This window comes from Pogonomyrmex barbatus, unplaced genomic scaffold, assembly GCF_055798465.1.
Source record: "Pogonomyrmex barbatus isolate J1 unplaced genomic scaffold, ASM5579846v1 scaffold2, whole genome shotgun sequence".
In the NCBI taxonomy this organism is placed as follows: domain Eukaryota; kingdom Metazoa; phylum Arthropoda; class Insecta; order Hymenoptera; family Formicidae; genus Pogonomyrmex; species Pogonomyrmex barbatus.
Window position 1 is genome coordinate 6,513,802 of NW_028297116.1, and position 21,971 is coordinate 6,535,772.

General features: G+C 35.2%; 5 protein-coding genes and 1 long non-coding RNA gene across 8 annotated transcripts; 4 read left to right on the forward strand and 2 right to left on the reverse strand.

Annotated features, from left to right (window-relative positions):
* Positions 1–45: 45 nt before the first annotated feature.
* oxt (Xylosyltransferase oxt) lies at positions 46–3,982 on the forward strand. Its single transcript, XM_011633987.2, has 7 exons — positions 46–419; positions 508–989; positions 1,064–1,206; positions 1,289–1,455; positions 1,654–2,035; positions 2,225–3,183; positions 3,284–3,982. The coding sequence occupies exons 1-7, from the start codon at positions 252–254 to the stop codon at positions 3,740–3,742; spliced, it is 2,760 nt and encodes a 919-aa protein (XP_011632289.1). The 5' UTR covers positions 46–251; the 3' UTR covers positions 3,743–3,982.
* A 769-nt stretch (positions 3,983–4,751) lies between these two features.
* Positions 4,752–10,567, forward strand: LOC105423974 (uncharacterized). The gene is made up of 4 exons (XM_011633985.3): positions 4,752–5,807; positions 6,863–6,958; positions 7,111–7,216; positions 7,569–10,567. Exons 1-4 carry the CDS (start codon positions 5,429–5,431, stop codon positions 7,624–7,626), a joined length of 639 nt encoding a protein of 212 aa, XP_011632287.2. The 5' UTR covers positions 4,752–5,428; the 3' UTR covers positions 7,627–10,567.
* A 757-nt stretch (positions 10,568–11,324) lies between these two features.
* Positions 11,325–13,939, reverse strand: LOC105433882 (uncharacterized). The gene is made up of 2 exons (XR_968554.3): positions 13,053–13,939; positions 11,325–11,695 (listed from the first exon to the last, which is right to left on the reverse strand). It is a non-coding gene; the product is annotated as an uncharacterized LOC105433882 (long non-coding RNA).
* Positions 13,940–14,099: 160 nt separating this feature from the next.
* Positions 14,100–15,977, forward strand: Aps (diphosphoinositol polyphosphate phosphohydrolase 1 Aps). Of its 2 annotated transcripts, none has more exons than XM_011649366.3 (3): positions 14,100–14,548; positions 14,788–14,943; positions 15,129–15,977. In XM_011649366.3, exons 1-3 carry the CDS (start codon positions 14,405–14,407, stop codon positions 15,423–15,425), a joined length of 597 nt encoding a protein of 198 aa, XP_011647668.1. In that variant the 5' UTR covers positions 14,100–14,404; the 3' UTR covers positions 15,426–15,977. The 2 variants fall into 2 exon arrangements, with proteins under 2 accessions (XP_011647668.1, XP_011647667.1); XM_011649365.3 differs by having other exon boundaries at positions 14,101–14,548; positions 14,788–14,958.
* A 624-nt stretch (positions 15,978–16,601) lies between these two features.
* On the forward strand, positions 16,602–19,862 carry l(2)09851 (WD repeat-containing protein 1 l(2)09851). Of its 2 annotated transcripts, none has more exons than XM_011649367.3 (4): positions 16,602–16,757; positions 16,953–17,481; positions 17,791–18,192; positions 18,290–19,862. In XM_011649367.3, the coding sequence occupies exons 2-4, from the start codon at positions 16,982–16,984 to the stop codon at positions 18,777–18,779; spliced, it is 1,392 nt and encodes a 463-aa protein (XP_011647669.2). In that variant the 5' UTR covers positions 16,602–16,757; positions 16,953–16,981; the 3' UTR covers positions 18,780–19,862. The 2 variants fall into 2 exon arrangements, with proteins under 2 accessions (XP_011647669.2, XP_088933253.1); XM_089077127.1 differs by having other exon boundaries at positions 16,617–16,757; positions 16,995–17,481.
* Pms2 (mismatch repair endonuclease PMS2) lies at positions 18,801–21,718 on the reverse strand. Its single transcript, XM_011649368.3, has 5 exons — positions 21,485–21,718; positions 21,215–21,374; positions 19,881–21,076; positions 19,492–19,741; positions 18,801–19,358 (listed from the first exon to the last, which is right to left on the reverse strand). Exons 1-5 carry the CDS (start codon positions 21,569–21,571, stop codon positions 19,033–19,035), a joined length of 2,019 nt encoding a protein of 672 aa, XP_011647670.2. The 5' UTR covers positions 21,572–21,718; the 3' UTR covers positions 18,801–19,032.
* Positions 21,719–21,971: the final 253 nt, after the last annotated feature.

Consider the following 21,971-nt stretch of genomic DNA (forward strand, 5'->3'; position numbering starts at 1 on the left):
ACCTCCACGTTAATTATTTAAGAGAAATGCCGTCGCGTCACAGTGCTCGGTGTATTCTCGCAGGGTGTATACGATGGGGTGCGACGTGAAACGCATGAGTGGAAATGCGCATTTAATTTTTCGTTGAAAGGAAGGACGGAAACGCGGACGACTTTCGCCATCGTGACGAGAATCTTATCATTTGAGGCCTGATGGACCCGGCTTCCTCGAGTATGTACCGCAGTCGACGGTAATCAAGACCGCCGAAGAATATGGCGATTACGAAGAACCACCCGGGTGGCCGATCGTCGAGCTGCTTGCGCAAGTACCGGCTGCTCTTCGCCTTCGGCATCACCGTGTTATGCGTCCAGGTCTACCTGCACACATTTTTTGCCTTGGACAATGACAAAGGCAAATCCAGCCGGTTGTCGTCTGGAGAGGTAAATTACCTATTTCTAACCTCATCTCTTAGAAGCGAGTAACAATAGAAATATTTTATTATCTGATGTGAATTGTTAAATCGGACAGGGAGGTTCATCCCAACCCGAGGAGGATGAAGGTCTGCCCAAGGGCTTACGTCAATTGAAACTTCCACCTGATAAGCAGGCAAGCTCAAACAAGCAAAATCAGCTGCAATCTCAACTAAGAAATCGCACCACTAGGATCAAGTTGGATCGCAAATTGTTGAATTTCACACCTGCATGCGAGATTACGGTCAGAGAAGCCGTGAGCGCCATAACACGTGCTCAAAGCCAAGCATGCAAACAACGCATTGTCAATGTGACGTGCCTTAGCCAGCAGGGTTTGTTGTACCCAGAAAGAGTACAATCTTTGTGTCCCCATTCTCCAGGTTTCACAGGCATGCCGATCAACTTGGGCTGCTTCAAAGATGACAAAACGTTGAGAGTGCTTTCCGGTTATTATCACATCTTCAAAGGGAACAATACGCCTGAGCGTTGTGCTTATATGTGTCTTCAATCAGGATTTCCATACGCTGGTACAGAGTACTCGTTAGTGTCTTACTTGACATATAACATATAAATATGCTGCTTTCTTTGAAATATATCAATATACATGATTTTAGAGTGGAATGTTTTTGTGGAATGGAAGAACCACTGCAGACGAAACGACTACCAGATTCTAGCTGCAATATGAAATGTTCTGGCAATCCAAAACAGACGTGTGGTGGTTATTTAAGTATTAATATATATTGGACTGGAATTCAAAGTATGTGAGCTCCAGTAACTATACATAAACATCTATAAGAGTATTAAAATTTTCTTTTTTATTTTCTTCTTTATCTTGACAGAATTTAAATCTCAAGAGGCGAGAAACTCAAGTTTAAAAAATGAAATCGAGCAACCTATTCGAATAGCTTATCTGTTGACAGTGAATGGCAGGGCAAGTCGGCAAGTGAAACGACTTATTAGTATTTTATATCATCCTTCGCACTTGTTTTATATTCACGTTGATGCAGTAAGTTGTGCAACAAATTCCACAAAATTGATTAAAATATATTAAAACAAAGAAATTTATTAATTACAATTTAGATATTTCTATTTAAACATTTGATTTCATTTAGATCTTTAATAATTTTCAAACTTGTTATCATTATATGTATTAGTAATAAGATTGATAAATAAATATTATTTCAGCCAAATTATATATTTTCAGAGACAGGATTATTTGTACCGCGAAATGTTAGAATTGGAGAAATTGTGTAAACTAAACAATATTAAAGTGGCAAGAGGAGAGGGTCTACGACACGCGAGCATTTGGGGTGGCGCGAGTCTCTTGACGACATTTCTGAAGTCCGCACAACAAATGCTTGCGTATCATCAGCACTGGGATTTTCTCGTAAATTTATCGGAATCAGATTTTCCTTTAAAAAGCAATATTCAGCTGACTGAATTCCTCAGTTGGAATAAAGGTATGAACTTCGCAAAGTCGCATGGAAGAGAAGTTCAGCGCTTCATAGCTAAGCAGGGTTTAGACAAGACTTTTGTCGAATGTGAAGCGCGCATGTGGCGAGTTGGAGATCGAAAATTACCAGATGGTATGTTGAAATTTTATATATGTATTTTCTTATTTTATGTAGACACACAGATTTTTTTTAGTATTTTTATGTATATTTTTATTTTATTTAAATATTTATTTATTCGTTTTAAGCAATTGAAAATTTTTTAAACACTATCAATATATATAAATCGTTTGTGAAATATACATAATTTCATTATTTTTACAGGTATTCAAATCGATGGTGGTAGTGATTGGTTTGCTCTAAGCCGAGACTTCGTCGAGTATGTCGCCGATCCAAATCCTGATCAGCTTGTAGTCAATTTGTCAAAATTGTTCAAATATACTTTGCTACCTGCCGAATCATTCTTTCATACAGTCTTGAGAAACTCGCGATTCTGCAATACCTACATAGACAATAATTTGCATATGACTAATTGGAAAAGAAAGTTAGGTTGCAAATGCCAATATAAAGCTGTAGTGGATTGGTGTGGATGTAGTCCGAATGATTTTAAGCTCGAGGATTTTAATCGACTACGAAACACAGTGGATCGCAATATATTTTTTGCCCGTAAATTCGAACCTGTCATCGATTATCGAATCATAAATCGCATAGAAGAATGGCTATATCCTGATCGAGTAAATAAAACAATCAAAGCGAGAGGCTACGACATGTATTGGCAAAGTTTGTATCATCACGCGGATCTAAGTCCACTACCAGATGATGCGTTGCTAACACTCTCGTACTCCTTAGCGAGATTAGTTTATCGCAAACTGCATATGGATTACAAAACTGTCCGCTTGTTGGAAAGCACTGCGTATTTTCGCGAGAATCGTTTTGCTGGCATACTGATTTTTATGGAAAACAAGGTCGAAACCGCCGATGTATTTACACTGCCTGAGGATCGTACAAGACGAATGGAAGTTTTGATTTCCACGCGACACAACTTCTCTGCTAGTAGACCATGGATGGGAAAAATAAGAAGTCTTTCCGTTAATACGGACTATGATCAGAAAGAGCAAACGTTTAGAAATTTGATGGGCAGTATAGGGCCATATTCAACTCCAGTCTTGGCTTACGAGTTTGACGCGGGTGTTACAATACCACAAAATATATCGATCCTATGGATTGATCCACATGGTCGTCTTGCTGATGTAAATCACATGTTGCTTGAAGAGATGACCTTGGTAATTATTATATCGTAGCATGAAGCTTTTCTTAAATTTAAATCTTTCAATGTTTTCCTCATTGATTTTTAATACATTTTAACTTCGTGCCTTTTTATAGGTTGGACATGTTAAGCCGCAGTTAAACGAGCAATTAGCTGTTGGTACTTGGCGATTGTTGTTAGTTGTCGACACGCAACTGATAGCAAAATTAAAATTTCTGGTAATTCCATTATCATATTGGAAGACCAAAAAGATAGACTTGGATAAGGCAAAGGAAATAATAAATGGTCCAAATACCGTTTATCATATAACCGAAGAGATGAATAAAAGTTGGTCAAAGCTAGTGAAGTCTGCGATAGCAAATGAGCAGATCATGCATAGTCACAACAGGAATGATGAGGATTTTGAAGATTGGCTGGATAGATTAGTATACGAGCATTATGAGATCGATGAGATATGCGAGGCTGATGATGAAATTCGGTCCGAATCGAAGCTACAAAAGTGTCTCGACACCTATTGGAGCTCTTTGAGCCCCGATTCAAAGGCTGATACTCGTAACCTATGTCAAAACTACTGATTAATTATTTTACCAACTACGTGCCATTTTCGCCGTTTTGAAACCTATTGTACGTGTATAAAGATTACGAGACATCTTTAGATATTTTTATATTGATTAAACTGTACATATATATATACTTCATATTTATAAGAAAAGGGTATATATAAAATATATGTATACATAAATTTTTGGTATATGTTGTGATTAATATTTCTGTCGAATATTTTCACATTAAAGATTAATGAATTATATTAATAAGAGTGTCATTTTATCTCTTAAGAAGGAAAAGAAAACAAGTATTTTAAAGAATATTTGGAATGCTTTTTTCCTTAATAATGCTAATAATAGTAGATTATATACAGTTATACAGATTGAATATTTTTAATTTAAAAAAAAGAATAATTATGATTGATAAAAAAAGGATATTTTATTTTTTTATGTTTAATATTTTTTTATATTTAATATTTTATGTTAAATTTTTCAACATATATAATTTTTCATGTTTGGTAATAGAAGTTATATTTACACATATTTACATAGATCAAACATTATCTATAAATTGAAGCCGGAGATTAATAGTTTAATACAGAATGAGATAGCTGATTTGTTTCAGTTGAGGTGCGTCCAGAAATAATCGAATGTCCAGACATATCATTTTATTTTTATTTAAATTCGATGAATAACAAGGATAAAATGATACATCCGATATTTCTAAACTCAATCTTGCTTTTTTATTTTATTCCATCTCACTTCATTTTAAATTGTCAACTTCCGATTTCACTCACTATTAAGCTTAAAAAAAGAACGATATATTTTAAATAATCAAATATTAATCGTGTCTTGCCAGGTTACGTCCGAAATCGAGTAGAGTAGCATTTGATTGACCAATCAGGATCAAGGAATTTTTGCTCTTGGACAGCTCAGAGTGCTTTCCATTTAGTAATAGAAGTCAACATAAAATCGTTTTATCCTTGTTACTCATTGAATGCCAAGAAAGATAGAACGATGCTTGTGTCACTAAATGGAAAGCATCCTTGATATCGAAATCATGTCAATAACATGTAATCAATCGAGTGTATCATTTCGTTCACTCTCCTTCTTGATAATCAAGGCTAAAGTTTTACGCGTGCACGACCCTTGGAATCGCTCGTAATCCGCGGCGCGGACACACAAAGTCCGCGGAGTGGAATGTCTGCGCGAGCCGACTGTGTTGACATCTAGGAAGTTTAAGATGTCGGGGAATGTTTTGTGCGACGAGCCGCTGGTATGTTCGCGGACGAAATGACTTGCTTGTTGTGGCGCACGTCTGCTAAATTCCGGCCTAAGTTAAATCCCAAAGTGTTGTAAGAGCGTCGCGCCGCTCTGGTCGGGCCGAGCTACGTCGTCCAGCCGTCTGTCGTCGCCGACGCCGACGCCGTGAGCGGGGTGAGAGAACGAGGAGGAGCGAGGGCGAGACGAAGGTGCGAGGACTGTGCCAGTGTATGTGTGTGTGCGCGCGTACCACTGCCAGGACCTGAGGTACCCGGGACCGTGGAATCGTGTTCGTCTGTTTCCTTTTTTTTTCCTTCCTCGCCGACCGTGCGAGCGGGAATAACAAGTCAAATTTAATCGCCAAGGGGGCGGATAGATATAGATATAGGAACGAATATCGCGGGCGCGAACACGTGGTGACTTGGTTCTTTTTTTCACATTATCACAACTGGGATGGGAGCCAAGGCAAGCACTGTAGCACAATCCGCTGGTGGCAACGGTCAATCCTCCACTGGGGCCAATGAGACTGCGATGCAGGGTTTCTCCATGCTGCGCTCCCTGCCCGGCGGCGTGGGTATGCTGCATCATCAGCACCAGCAGGCCAATCAGTCGCAGAACTCGCGTATGTCCGGGGACAGTAGACAGCGTGCACGTTCACTGAGTTCCGTGCCGGACCTCTCGTCCGCCGAGCAGGCTGGCCTCTCTACCTCGGTCGGGGTAGGTGTCGACCAGGCCCTCGGCCTGCCGCAGCTGGACTCCGACGACACCGACGAGGAGAGCGGTCGCGTTTACGCCGCTCACAGCCTGCCTTCGCACATTTGGTCCCTCAACGGTAAGTCCCGAGTCTTATTATACACGTGTTTACATTATGTTTATGATTATTTACGGAGCTTGCTGGGAATCCCGAAAGAATTACTCGCCTTCAAGTCGGGACTGTCCTCGTAGTGAATTATAATGCGCGTTACGTAGTGCATCATGAATTTGCATCATTGCAAATCCGTTTAATCGCGGCGAAAAATTAACGCGCGATTCGTCATTGTATCGTCATCGTGTGCATCATGGAAAAAAAATTCTCTAGTATTTTGCTTCTAAAGGGAGAGCGTTGCGCAAACGATATCGGTTGAGACGGAATCGTCGGATCGCTCGCTGGCGATCAATCGCCAGTTATTCGTGTCTGTTCGTGCGACGGGACCTTCCTCTCTCGAGCGAGCCGTCGTGCGACACGTTCCGTGGAGTTTCGATCCCGACGCGGGGGGCATTAATCGGACGCGGTCTCTAACCTAATTGCGCACGGGCAATGCCGCAAAAAAGCGAGGTTAGGTTGCGCAACCGCGAAGCTCCGCGGACCGGAGTTGGTGCGCGCCGATGATTCGCGGGTGGGACAGAGGGCGTTTGTTTTGACGCGTGTTGCCGGGGTGGTTGGCCCGGTAACCGCGTATCACAATCGATGAATAGCTCGAGGACACCAAGCGGGCCTGGGTAAAATTTCGAAACGGCGAGAGATACCCGGGCGAAAACGATCGGGAGAAAAAAAGGGAAAGGGCGTGTCGCGAGAATAATTCACGCGAAGGAAAAGAAAAAGGGAGAGAAAAAACAGAACATGAGGCTCGGGAGAGGATCGCCGCGCGGGAGCGCGGGGCATGGCTGAGGTTATGTCGGGTCTATTATGGGAATTATAGTGAGCTCGTGCCTGAACGAGCACGAAGCCGAGGCTGTGGTCCCGGTGGATCGAGTGAGAAGAGTCTTTTATGGTATTATATCTTTCCTACTTATATATCCTTTTGTTTACTTTTCTCCTTTTCCACACTCTCTCTTCTTTCCCTCTTCCTCTTTCTTTCTCTAACTTTCTCGCCAAATTTTTTTTTGAGATTCTTCATTTATTTCAAGGTCTAAAATGTCCCGTGTGCTCCAAGTTTATTCTACCGGATGATATCGAGTGTCACCTGGTCATGTGCCTGACCAAGCCACGGCTCAGTTACAATGGTAAGTGATGAAAGAAGTAACAGATTTCTTTGTCCATTTGACAGATACTGTTTTCATTACTCTCTGAAAACAGATTTTGTCTGATTTAATCACAGGTGGTAATTGTTAGCGATGATAATTAATAAATATATCTTTGCTTATTTGCGTGACAGAGGATGTACTAACAGATGGAAAAGGTGAATGTGTTATTTGCTTGGAAGAGTTACAATCTGGAGATCTTATAGCCCGCTTGCCCTGTCTCTGTATATATCATAAAAAGTATGTACAATGATATAATTTATATATTATTAATTTTCATTTTTTACTGGCAAAAAAAGAATTAAAAGCATTAAAAAAGATAAAGATTTGATGGTTTCAACTAATTGAATAGAATGTTACACATATTGCTATATCAGAAATATTGAATATTTAATATATTTTAATATTGAAATTTTTTTAATACAAAAAAATATAATCAATAAATTGTTAAGCAATCTTTAATTGTTAGTTGTTAATTGTAGAATTAAAAAGATATATTTCCCTCAATTATTTATATACTTATACGAATATAGAATATACTTATATGAATATACTTATATAGAATTAATAAAAATTTTGATGTTTCTTCTAGCTGTATTGATAAGTGGTTTCAAGTAAATCGTAGCTGCCCTGAACATCCTGGAGATTGATTTGTACCTGCTAAATTTGGTGGAGTATAGTGGAACAAGTTGCTAGCCCAAATGGACATTTACGTCAATGGGATTGTGGTAGCAGAGAATGGCAGGAATTTAAAACAAGAAGCTAGTCAAGGTGGCTGCTAGTCCGCAATGGTGATTGGTGCGTGCGGTGAATTGTTCGACTGAACGAGACTCGCTCATCAAATCGAACACACGGAAACACACAGATGTTTAATTCAATCCTCAATTCTATTGTTAAGCAGAGGACTTAAATAACAAAAATCGCCATAGGATTCAACGATACAATGCTATTACCTATACGTATCTATAATTAATCTATTATTGCTCTATCGCTTAATATCGATTGTACCATATTTATAAATTTTATTTAGTTTTACATCTTGAACTCAATTTAGCGCTTAAGCAGGACATTCTTTATTATTGATCATGATTTTTTCTTTTCTTATTCTTTTTATGATTCTTTTTTCTTTCTTTTTGGAAAAGGGGGATAGGACGAATCTTAATCAAGGGGACCTGCATAGGAGCAGGTGAGCTCTACCTTAGATAAGTTAATTATATTTTTATTGATTTTTAATATTGAGATAATATCGTAATTTCCGTTGTCTGTTGGGGAATGAGTGTTAGAAAGGATATTTTTGATACTTTCATAAAAGGGAGAGCCAGAATGTATAAGAGTTTCGAGCGCTGGAGATGACGACGTAACACTGTTGATGCTGTAGTAACAATAAAGGTTCTGATTTAACCTTCCTTACTGAGATTCATACTAATGTGATAATCTCTTTTGTTATTATAGAGAGAATTGACACGCTCCGTGTTACTAAGATGTACAGTCTATTGTCGATTACTGAGGATTATCTACTGTATAATTAATCTCTTTTGTATATGAATAAGGATTGACATAACCCAGCAGAAGTAGTTTTTGTAATATGAACAATCAAAGTCTATCATTGTTCCAGTGATACATGCAAACCGTATATGTTCGGCTCGGACTTGTCTTTGCGTGAGAATTACAGTATACAAATTAACAAAGCAATGAACGCGAATATGAAGAACATAGAAAAATCAGTGCAATGAACAGGAAGAACTAGAAATAAATTATATTAACAAAACTGAATGCGTAAATATAAAACATATACATGTGTGTATATATGTATACATATTATATATATATAATATATATATTATATATATATATATATTGTGTGTGTGTGTGTGTGTGTGTGTGTGTATGTGTGTGTGGGGGGGGGGGATATATTCTCCCGCATTTTCTCTCAGAGGAATATAGATATTGGGCTAAACGTTTTTTATAGATTTTTTTTATTGATAAGTGATCGTAAACTAAAAAGATTTCATAATTCGAAAAAATTGGACGAGAAGTCTTAGTAAAAAAAAAAAAATGAATACGGAACTTAAAAAAATTTAATTTATTAAAGATAAATATGAAATTATAAATATCTACATTCATATAAAAAAATATATATATGTATATGTTATGTATATGTATATGTATATATAATTTTCATTTAAGAGGAAGCGCGATGCCTAAAAACATCTTTTGTGTGTGTGTGTGTGTGTGTGTGTGTGTGTGTGTGTGTGTGTGTGTGTGTGTGTGTGTGTGTGTGTGTGTGTGTGTGTGGTGTGTATACATATGTATGCATACACTTTTTAAGCTACACGAGAGGTAAGTGGTCGTAGAAGCGATGAATTCGATTTCGTAAAGAGATAAAAAAAAGAAAAAAAGAAAGAGAACTCGAAATAATGATGCGACATCGGTAATAGTGATGTTGTACATGTTGCGAGGAAGTTTCTTTTGTATTTCATTACTGATCGAGGCGAGGATTGTCTCGCGGTTGGTCGTTTATCGATTTTACGATATGTAAGGCTCGTTGTATGCGACGATTATACAAAGACAGAATGCGAGAAAGCGGAAGGTAACGCGCAGTGACGAGAGACGCAAATAGATCGCGTGTTCTATAGCGCGATGAAACACATGTGCATGTGATGGGCATGTGTACGTGCATATGTGTTGCATGCGTCGCCCGTAATGCACACATGTACGCAAGCACGTGCTCACCTCGCTCTCGATTCCGTAGTGGTATTCCGTATTGTGTCGGTAAATTCATTCATATCTTAGTTGTACTTTCTTATCCTTACTGTATTAAAAATGAAGAAAAAGGCGAGTATTCGAATTTTGAAAGTAGAAACGAACAGAAGTAAGAAAGAAGGACAGAAGTACAGAAATTATAACGAAAATAAGCAGAGTCAATGATACCCGTTTTAATAATTCAAAACAAAAAAGAGCGCACGAAATAGTAGTAACAAATATTTTTATGTACATTGATGTATCTATACTTTTTATTTCTTGATTAGATAGAGTATCTTATCGAACAGCATATTTTCTTAGCAAAGTTTAACTGTTAACAACAATTATCAAATTTCAAATTAAGATTTTACTACATAAATTTCAGATTGTTTGAAAAAATGTAACTTTATCATTTTTCTTCCCAAATCTGGTGAATCAGAAATCCTTGATTTTTTTTTTATTATTCGAAAATTGTGTGTGTAATATTTTCATTCGACAAAAATTGATTTGAAATCGGTTAAAAAATTTATCGAAATGACATTCGTTGTCAAGGTATTTATAATGGAATTGTATTATCTCTACCATAGTTTATAGACGATAATTTAACAAAAAAATGTACGGTACGGAATTCCTCTACCTGAAGAACTGTAAAAATGACGATCTGATTATTATTACCATCAAATAAAATGTGAGGAGCCCGAAAATGCGTCTGATCTAGCAGTAGACTAAAGAAATCGCGAAAGGGGCGGTGAAAGCCTAACTCGCAGGATTGTAACTGTGGACACACAGGTTGTAATGAACCATTTGTATGTATGACACTATTGACTTAAATATATAGTTTATAAGCTACGTTCGATTTACAAAAAGTCTAATTTTACACTGTTTTTATTTTTTATGTGCAAGCAGAAATATGTTGAATCGTGCGATTGTGACACGATTATGGATAAATATTCTAAATCGATAATAAGTTCATTCACAGTTGATATTTTACATAGCTTGATTTTGTTTTATTAAAAGGTAAGCTAAATGTCGCTCTTTCACTTTTTTAGTATTAGATGTTCTATTTAAGTAAAATTCATGTATAATATATAAAAGATTTATATTTATTCATTTAATATTCATTTGCAAAAAAAATTCGAACATAAATTCTTAAAAATTTTTGATATTAAAATGCTTCGGTATTTTTGTTTGAGTTTACTATAATTTATCTAAAAATTTTCGTTTTTTTCACTGCGTAAATGTATACATTATGTACTACATATGTATGAATCAAGTTGAAGAGATATTTTCTAATAATCTTTTTGTATCTGATCTTGCAAAATTCAATCTGAAATCTACTAAGAATCTACTTTTTGTAAATAATTCAGAAAGATGTTCAGAAGTATTTATAATTTTCGAAAATTTCCCTAAAATTTATACATATGATTACAACTTGAAGTATATTTTCATTTTTTATTCAAAATCACACACATGAACATTACACAACATTATGAAATAGAATATTGCTTATGATTATCAAATAATATTAATATGTTGCACAAAGGAAGGATATTAAAATCTAAAAATAAATTATAAATCTTTAAAATCTAAAATTATAAATTATAAATTTATTTGAAAATGATGAAAGAATTTTATTGAATTAAACTTTACTGGATTACAAAACATTAAGACAAATGGGACATTGAAGTATTTTTTCGCCATGGTTACAACTTTTCCTTTATATTCTAGATTTATTGATTTGATTTTTTTCAGGGGATTTGATCCAGATCACTTTTTTGAGAGTGATGATGGTAATGATTCTTCTGTTGATAGATTGTTGATCATAAACACGATACATGATCAATAAAATTGTCATTAATATTTTCTTCTGAAAGCAGTTTTCCTTCGTCAACAAGACGCAATCTCATCATATCGACAATGTGATTATATATTTCGTGGCCTATTGCCCTTTCTGATAAAGATTTTCTATGGGTTCCTCTGAAATGTAATTATTTACCATAATTTTAAGTAATTTCTCACTTATTCTCTTTTAATCACTTCTTAATTGCAATTTACTGTTTAAAAAATTAAAATCTCATTGCTCTTTCTTCTGTGTACTAGCATTCGTTGATGATTTTGGAATATCCGCAAATAATATAGGTTTGAATGTCTTACGGAATATAAAACAAAAGAAGCAAATGAGAATCATGCGTTATAATTAGTACTTTAGCCGAAATACAAAAAATACATAAAAACAATAACAAGAAAGTCCGTTTCGATTCATTAATAAAAATTTGTGAATGTATGTATACATATATGTTTAGATGTGCATACGTGTGTGAACGTTTCCTTGAATTTGTTTCTTGAATCTTTTCAGAATTTGTTCGTCTCTTCATCCTTCTCCAAAATTTTAGTGTCACTTTCTTGAAGAATGTCTAAATAGTGAATCCTTTGTATTGTACAGTGAATACAATACATTCATACATACAATATATCCACAAAATTTCATTGAATTTGAATTAGAGATGCTCTCTTCCCCTCCCAATTCTTTTTGTGAGATTCATTCAGGTATTGAAAGAATCTCACAAGAAGAATTGGGAGGGGAAGAGAGCATCTCTAATTCAAATTCAATGAAATTTTGTGGATATATTGTATGTATGAATGTATTGTATTCACTGTACAATACAAAGGATTCACTATTTAGACATTCTTCAAGAAAGTGACACTAGAATTCGGAGGAAAGAATTTTTCTAATTCGATTTCAATGAAGTTTTATGGATTTATTATATGTGTGAGTATTGCATTCACAAATTGTACAATTATAAATAAGTTTCATATGATAATAAAAAATCCAATTTGCAATTTAATTATTCGTTTAATGTTTATCTCTATCACAGAATAACTTCAATCTTGGTTTAATTTACTTTTTATTTTTTTAGTTCTAAGAATTGTTAGAACAAAAAAGTAAATTAAACTGAAATTAAAATTAATAAATGTAGAAATATATAATATATAAAATAAAATCCATTAAAATCCGTTAAATAGAAAATTAGAAAAGCTATCCTTCGTTGATTAGTTTAAATATAATTTATGGGAAACCATGATTAGCTACGGTGTTGTTCAACTTTTTTTTAACTTTTACGTGGATTTCGACCTGCAGGCAGTATCATTTGTTTACAAAGAATTCCTATCACATTTTGTATTCTAGATATGTATATATGACAGTCCAATGTTCAATAAGACAATGTATGCCTCAAGTAATTTCGACTGTAATCCGCAAATATTTTGATATTCATTAATTTATTAATTACAATTCCATTTCTACTAATATAAAATAATTTAAATTTTGATTTACCTTATCATTTTTTATCATTTTTTAACTTTAAGAATTGAAACAGATAGAGTAGATTAAAGATTAAAATTAATCTATATTAATAGAAATAAACATAAAATATCAATTCAGATGCTCATTATTTCAAAAGAAGTCACGTGAGATAATAAAATTTGAATAGTCACGTTTGCTCACGTGATCTATTTGGCTGCATTTCGATATTCACTGTCAATGATATGTACTGAAAATATATAGTTCGTGTCATATATTCTATGCAGCCTTTGACCTGTATTCATAGGGTGCAGTCCACTTGATGCTACAAATGCTTCGAAGCATTTTTTGATTGGTCAATTCATAAAATTCTTCGTTTTGATTGGTTAATCAAACGTTTCGAACTTTTTGTAGCGCTAAGTAGACCGTAGTCATAGACAGTTCTCATATTTTGTTCTTAAGATCGAACGATTTTAAACATAAAAACTGCTATGAATACTGGCTTTTGACGCTAAAGTAACGTTGAGTCATCAGTACAAAAAATATCTTCAGTCAGTCGGTAGATTTCTTTATTCTGATTAATTGAATGATTCATGACAGGAGCAACTTTCCATCAAGAGATACAAATCGACATAGGAATCATTCAGTCGATTAAAAAAGACAAAATGACTCCTATTGACTCCTCGATTTGTGGTGAACTTCGACTTTTGTTGAAAAACTCAAAACATAAATTGGAGTGCAGCATTAACTTAATATTCTATTTCTTGTATTACAACGGATTGATTGTAAGAATATGAATGTAGTGAATTTTCGAGAAGAACTTCTTCTATTTTACAATCAATCAGTACGTTCGAAAAGTTTGTCGTACTACAAATGAAATACTATTACAAATTTGATACGTACGATATTCTTGTTCTTGAATAGCAAAACTTATGGCATTTGCGGCATTATGTGAGGCATTTCATGTGAGGGAGCCATAAGATTCGCATAGGATTTGATTTGGCAGCGCGATGCAATAGTGGAAGGTGGGGGGAGGAGGAGGACCGTCTCATGGCCTGTCGTGGTTGGTCAGTGCGGTAGCTGCGGGAGGCTTTTGGAGGTTATAACCAGCGTCCGGCGAGGATCGGCATTCTGTTCGTGGGTTATCGCGCGGGTGACATAGGTCGGCGGTGGTAGACGCGTTTCGTCGTTACGAGCGAAAGGACGCGCATAGGTGCTCTCGAGGTGGCGGCGCAGCTAACTGGCAGCCACCGTACACGTGAATTCGGCCGTTCACACGTTACATACGGCAAAGTGGACTCGATGTCGATAATATGTCGGCTACGAGCAACGTCAGGACGACGCGGATGCACAGGATGGCCTGTCGGGCCGTTTGACGATTATTTATGAATTCACGGAAAGATCTGAGAAGGTGTTTACGATACAACAACATGGTGAAGGAGAAGGCAAATTCGATCCGCATCTACGACTCCGAGGGTTACAGACGCAGAGCCGCCTGTATCTGCGTCAAAAATGATCTCGAGGACGAGGTAAGCCAGCTGGCAGATGGCAGCCACCTATATTTTTGCCGGCACGCGACATCGCCGCACGTGTCTCGTAGTCGGACCGGTTTAACTTCTCTCTCTAAAAGAAAAAAAAAAATGGATTTGAATTGGATTTCTCCCTTGATCGTTGATCGAATTGGATGCACCTCGTTGAGGTCGATGAGTAAGTTGTGGCGTGCACTTTCGTACGGTTTTTCACGTGTTCTCTGTGTCTTGAATTATAGGTACTATTGGTTACATCCAGTCGAAGACCCGACAGTTGGATAGTACCAGGCGGTGGCGTTGAACCTGAGGAGGAACCGGCGGTCACGGCTCTCCGCGAGGTCCGAGAGGAGGCTGGTGTTCTAGGACAGTTAGGCCGTTGCCTTGGCACATTTGAGGTTATAACTCGTGATGTATGCCACACAAATATGTTATGTCTCATTCATTATTAAGTACACTCTTTTTTTTTATTGATGTTGCATATAATCATATCATAATCTTTCAGTTGTATTTGGTTTGTTTGAAATATGGATATTGAATGATGCATCAGGTTCTTCCTTCATTTGAATTCTCTCTGTTGCAGAACACTGAACATAAACATCGAACGGAAGTATGGGTTATGCGAGTGACCGAAGAGTTACCAGAGTGGGAAGACTCGCGTGCTATTGGTCGGAAGCGAAAATGGTTTACTATACCAGAGGCCCTGCTGCAGCTTGGTCAACATAAGCCCGTCCAGCGCTCTTATCTGCACAGCCTCCATAATACCAATCCTCGGCATAATCCCACCTCACAACTGTCCAATCATTCGCACTCTACAATGGCGTCTATCGAACTAATGAATAACTCTAGTAACAATACCCATTTGAGCGAACACAGCTAATACCGTCGCGGATGATTTCGTTTTTAATCCAAAATTTCATCACCATGGATTTCTCCAAGCAACTCGCTGTTACTTCTCCTTTCTTCCCCTAAGGGAATTACTATGCAACTACTGTTGTGTTTTATATATATAAATTGATATTAACTATGTGCTTATCTTTACTATTATATTCTTAGGTTAATTACAATTATTATTACGTTTAGTCTTAGATTGTTAATAGATCAGTTCGCGAAGGAGCACATTTTTGTAGCTGAATCCTCATTCTGATATTTCTTTTTATCGAACGTGCGAGAAGAGAGTGATTAAGTCAATTATTTTATTATTATTATTTAGTGTTTGTGCCTAATATACGTAGAATGCCATACACGTAATCCTTTTCCACGCATCACATATTCTGGATGTACAGTTGCGCGAATAGCATCTCGAAATTTTTTCTACATTTCGTCGAGACGAAGGAAAAAAAGATTGCGTTATACTTGTTAATCTACAAACGATAAATTATGTACTTTGTATATTAACTTCTTGAATAAATTTTGTAATGATTTCTGCGAATTATGTACAGCAGATGCGCGCAAAACTGCCGCTTGAACACCCTCCGTCTGATAAAAAAGAAAAAAGAAAATATTAAAAATTTTAATATTCTCGAATTTCTTGCTATATAATGTAACAATAGATTAACATTTAGTTGTTAAAATTTAAGTTCTCGATTTTAGATATCTATAGTTTTCTCTGTTATTTATTTTCTTGTGCGATATTTTGTGATAAATATAGTTTGTATAGCTTAGATTCTGAAACTTTTTGTGGAAGGAAAGGAACGAAAAAACGAACAAACTTTTGTAGCAGACTCTAATGAGACATTAAAAATTTTTACTATTTAAAAATAGTTATACATTTTATAATTCTTATCCTTATACGTTATTAAAATTTTACATTTCTAAACAGGAATATTTAGCTTCCAACATTCTTTTTTCTGAAATTTTAATATATGCTTCTATTTTATTTGAAATGCAAAACATATATTAAAACATATTTTAATTTCTTTTTAATTGCATTTTTATTTTTTCTTTTTATTTTAATTTTTCAAAGCAGCACTAGACAGGTTTAAATGCAAAATTAAAAAATAAGACGGGAATCACATTATAAATTTCGTAACTGGAATTTTGAGACACTCTATGTATGATGAGTATGCGCAGATGGTGAGTGTTCCAATAATCTCACGTGATTATGACCGGTTGTGGTTTATAACGCAGATGAAATTAACTTTATAATTAATTTTTCTTTAAAAGGAAAAAAATAATCATAGATTGTTCAGATCAATTTTGATTTCTTCAAGTAAGTATAAATTTAATTGGAAACACATTTGGTTAATATATAATATTTTAATGAACAATGGTTTTTGAGGTTATGGTACATTATACAGCACATGATAATTTCAATAACTTACATTTTTCTAAATATTTTTAAAAATATATATATATAAAAAATATATTAAAATATATTAAAAAATTATAAAATTCGTCATTGCAGTTAAAATATTACGCTTATCTGGCATACTTATGCATTCCAAAGATATGCCTGAGGAAATGGAAGAACCAATGGAGGGTGTTTCGAACGAAGATGAAAGTAGTGAAAGCATGGACGAATCCACGGAGGGTGAAAATGTGAATGAAAGTCATGAGGAAATCAAATCGAACGTCTACCTTCCGGGGCAGGCTCTACAAGAGGGGGAGGAACTTACTGTTGATAAATCAGCATATAGGCTACTGCATCACGCACAATCCGGAGCACCATGTCTCAGCTTTGATGTGATACCAGATGATTTAGGTAACTCCAGAGAGAGTTATCCCTTAAGCATGTATATAGTCGCTGGAACGCAAGCTGCCAAGACGCATGTCAATAATCTCCTTGTCATGAAAATGTCCAATTTACATAGTAATAAACAGCACTCAGAAGATTCAGAGAGTGAATCAAGTGATTCGGAAGACGAGGACGAAGAGCATGAGCCAATGATGAGTGTCGCTTCTATAAAACATCAAGGATGCATTAATAGAGTAAGGTAAATATTTTAGAAAGATCAAAATTCATAATTATAAAATATATATTTAGAAAATGAACAAGTATATATAGACCAGTATATATAGACTAAGAATATGTTCAAAGATAGTAATGAAATATAAGCATTACTCATTAAGATAGGATTTTTGCCGCTTTTTATTTTTAAATTAATATAAATTCAAAAACAATTGCTTTTGCTACTAACTACACGTTGTTATTTTTATTAAATTTTGAAACATAGTAACTAGAATTATATTTTTCTTTTAATAAATTAATAATTAACGATATCGATTATTATATGTGTTTATAGATGTACGAAACTTGGCGGAACCATCCTAGCTGCTAGCTGGAGCGAACTGGGACGTGTAAATATCTGGAACTTACAAGAGCAATTAAACGCGGTCGAGAGTTCTAGTTTGCTGGCTGCGTATCGTAATAAATGTGACAAAGTAAGTGCGAGCATTAAACCATTGTATACATTTAAAGGCCATCTATCCGAAGGATTTGGTCTCGATTGGAGCTGTACAGAGTCGGGTACTCTAGCATCCGGTGATTGCAAAGGTAATATACACATATGGCGACTTGATAACAGCGGCGCATCCTGGCATGTAGATCAAAGGTCATATAATTCACATGCCCCGCACAGTGTGGAAGATTTGCAATGGTCGCCGAATGAAAAGAATGTATTAGCATCATGTTCTGTAGACAAAAGGTTCGTATTTTTTGCAAAACATTCGATTTTATGTTACTGAATTGAATTAAACATTGCTGTTTCACAAATCATTACATTGGAGATTAATTCATTTCAGTATAAAGATTTGGGACACACGAGTAAGTCCACAGAATGCGTGTATGTTGACGGCATCTGGCACTCACACATCCGATATCAATGTTATTTCGTGGAATCCGAAAGAAAGTCAATTTATGGTATCTGGAGGAGACGATGGATTACTTTGCATATGGGATTTACGACAATTCGGATCTAATGGTACGAGTCCAGTCGCTACTTTTAAGCAACACACCGCACCGGTCACCACTGTGGAATGGCATCCCACAGAAGCCACAGTATTTGCTTCCGGCGGAGCTGATGATCAGATCGCTCAATGGGATCTGTCGGTGGAAGCAGACAACACGGAAGAACTTCAGGACAGCGTATTAGCCAAATTACCGCCACAGCTGCTATTCATACATCAGGGTCAATCGGATATTAAAGAATTGCACTGGCATCCACAATGTCCAGGAACGATGATATCAACAGCGCATTCAGGATTTAATGTATTCCGTACGATTAGTGTATAATAGGAAAAATATTGCACTCTATAGAATTTCGAAAAATATATTTTAAGATTATAAAAGACGATATATTATATAAAATATATACATTTACAAATTTTTGTTTTTTTAAATCAATCAATTTTATTCTTGAAATAGACTTATTTTCTATGTAATTTTTTAATTTTACTAATTAATAATTTAATAATTAAAATAATGGACTTGAAGAATTATTTGCATCTAATAAATCAATGTCTGTGAAATATGTGAACATCACAGATCATTTGTTTATTAGTAATAAAGATAATAAGTGCCTTATGGTAGGCCTTCCATGTGGACAATTCCATGGATTCTGCATTTGTGTCATTTGCATTATCAGCTTCTGCATCTCACCGATATTTAAAGCTGTGCCAATCATAACTGCACTACGACATGCTCTGGACGCCAACATTTGTCTGACACGACTCGGACGATATATATGCTTATTCTTGGTTTCGTTGCCTGCTTCTCTAATGAGAAATACTAATTCCTCTATATCCTCTTGACCAAATTGCCAGTGACCGCTGACCGGCATTCCTATCAATTCTATCTTTTTACCAGGTTCAGCTAAACAATTACATAATATAGAAAATTAACATCAATTTAATTCCATTAATTTTAATATCCCACAGTTTATTTGCATCATGAATCTGCAAGATTGATAATAACTTTTTATGAGAAACTGAAAATTTCAATATACCCTGTTCATTAATATTGAAGGTAAATCCATTATCTTCGAATGTTTGTTGATGCTCGATAAGTATCGTTTCGTTCAATGCAGAAAAATTTAGCAACTTTGGTGCAATAAGTTTTTGCGTTTTGAGCTTTGTTTCATTGCTCAGCTTCTCAAAACGAAATTTTTCGTCGGTAGCGTGTTGGTCGATGATAAATAGATCATCTTCTAATCGAGCTATTATGAAACCAAAATTAAATTGACCTATTATCTCCATCTATAAAAGATGTCTAAGTTCAAAACAAATATATATAACGTTTTAATGTATTACATAGTAAATTGTATTTAATAATTGTATATAATAAATTTAATTATACGTGTAAAGAAATAAAAAATAATATATTTATGTTATTAACCTTGCCAAATGAATCTTTTGTCAATTCTCTTTGCAGTTCTTTTTCAGCTTCACTTTGATTAGCTTCCATTTGTATTCTATACTTTATTCTTTTAGCTGTATTAATAGGTGCTCTAACAATACTTCCTTTTTCATTCAACTTTTCTTTTATAATTGCTATATTTATCATCATTTCTACATCTACATGTTTTTTCATTGATTTAATATGAGTTTGAATATCATCATCTTTCGTCGTATGTGACAGTGAAGGAGACATTTGTAATCTTTTAGCTGGCAGATGCGTGTAATTAGACGAGATCGTCCTTTTCAAACCGAAATTTAACTCCGTTAAAGTCTTAGCTGTAAAATTCCTTTGAAGTTTGTCCCATTTTGTAATTAAGCTGAATTTCAACGTTGCCAGTATAAGGCGTTCTTGCGTAACGAATATTGTTCTCTTATCAGGAGTAACATTCACGTCAGCACATTGTCTGTCTAATTTGATGTTTAGAAAGATAAAAGGATATTGTTTGTTATTGTACTTATGATACACGCTGTTGATTAGTTTGCTGACCTTCGTGAGATCACATGGCCGACCATTCACATAAAAAAATTGTCGATCGGGGGAGGAACGTCCGATCGCATGGTCGCACGTACTCACGTAACATTCCCAATCAAAATCTACAGTAATGTCGCTAGACAAATTGTACTCCTGCAATACTGTTTCGTCCGGAGGCTGAAGTTCGAGTTTAACAATCCCATCCAAAGATTTTTTGCCAAACACAGAATTAACATTGCTTAGTACATTATCAGTATTTCTTGTGGCCACTATAAGATTAGATGATTTGCCTGTCATCAGATTGGTACATGTAATCTTGATATTGGTAGAGACCAAGCAGTAACTGTACAAGACTTGAATAGCGCGCGCGTACTCCTTCTTCAAATTTTTCTGGAACTCTTTTGCTCTGACAGGTAGATTTTTGAATATATTCCTCGCATGCACAGTAGTTCCCTTTTCCCTTGCGCATGGTTCCTTCCTCATGAGTATGCCGTTTCGATCGAATTCCAATTTAAAACCATGTTCGCTCGATGCATGTCTAGTAATAATACTCAACTCAGACAAAGCACACAATGAACTTAACGCTTCACCGCGAAAACCAAATGTGTTTACTTCAGTTAAATCTGTGAATTCTCGAAGCTTTGAAGTGTGATGTTTTAAACCTAATTGGAAAAGGCAGTTATTACATTAAGGATCATCTTCAATATCTCTTTAATGAAAGATCAATTTTTAAATTGAGTTCTGTTATTTAAATTATTTAATTTTTTAATTACTGACAATTATCTTGATTAGTGGCCTACCTAAGCCTTCAAAGTCCTGTTCTAAAACACCACTGCCATTATCATTAACGCTGATGCACGTTTTACCATAATCAATAAGCTTGACGTCGATCACTGTAGCTCTGCTATCTAAACTATTCTCTACCAACTCTTTGATTGCGATGGCAAGATCGAACACAACCTAATGAAAAATATTTGCATAATATATCTCAGATCCTTGTATAAAAAAATATTGATTTATTACATAATAAATTATTCAGTTTTTTTTGTTAATTACATACTTAACCTCACCTGTCCAGAGCAAATATGATGAATCGTTTCTTTGTTTATAGCCTCTATTTTTTTCGATTTTTCAATCGTCGCGACGGGTTCATCCATCGTTCGACGTTCGACTGATCCACATATATACTAGATGTAACGAATATCTTAGCACGATAAAATTATATTAATTGTGAACTCGAAGCATATGTGCATCCCTTTTTCATGCATCTATCGAACTATGTTGGTAAACATAGTTGATCACAGTCTTGTTCACTATTATACGTAGGTAACACAGAAAAAAATTTCCTTTAAAAGGATATATATGCATATATATGCATAATTATGACACAAAAAAAAATATAAATACAAGAAGATATATTTTATGTTATATATGCAATTTAATAAGTAAATTAATTTTTATTAGAAACACATATTAATATTTATTATGAAATTCTTTGTTTCCAAATAATTATAAAAATAGAATTTTTAATTTTTAATATAAATTTATAATTATTTT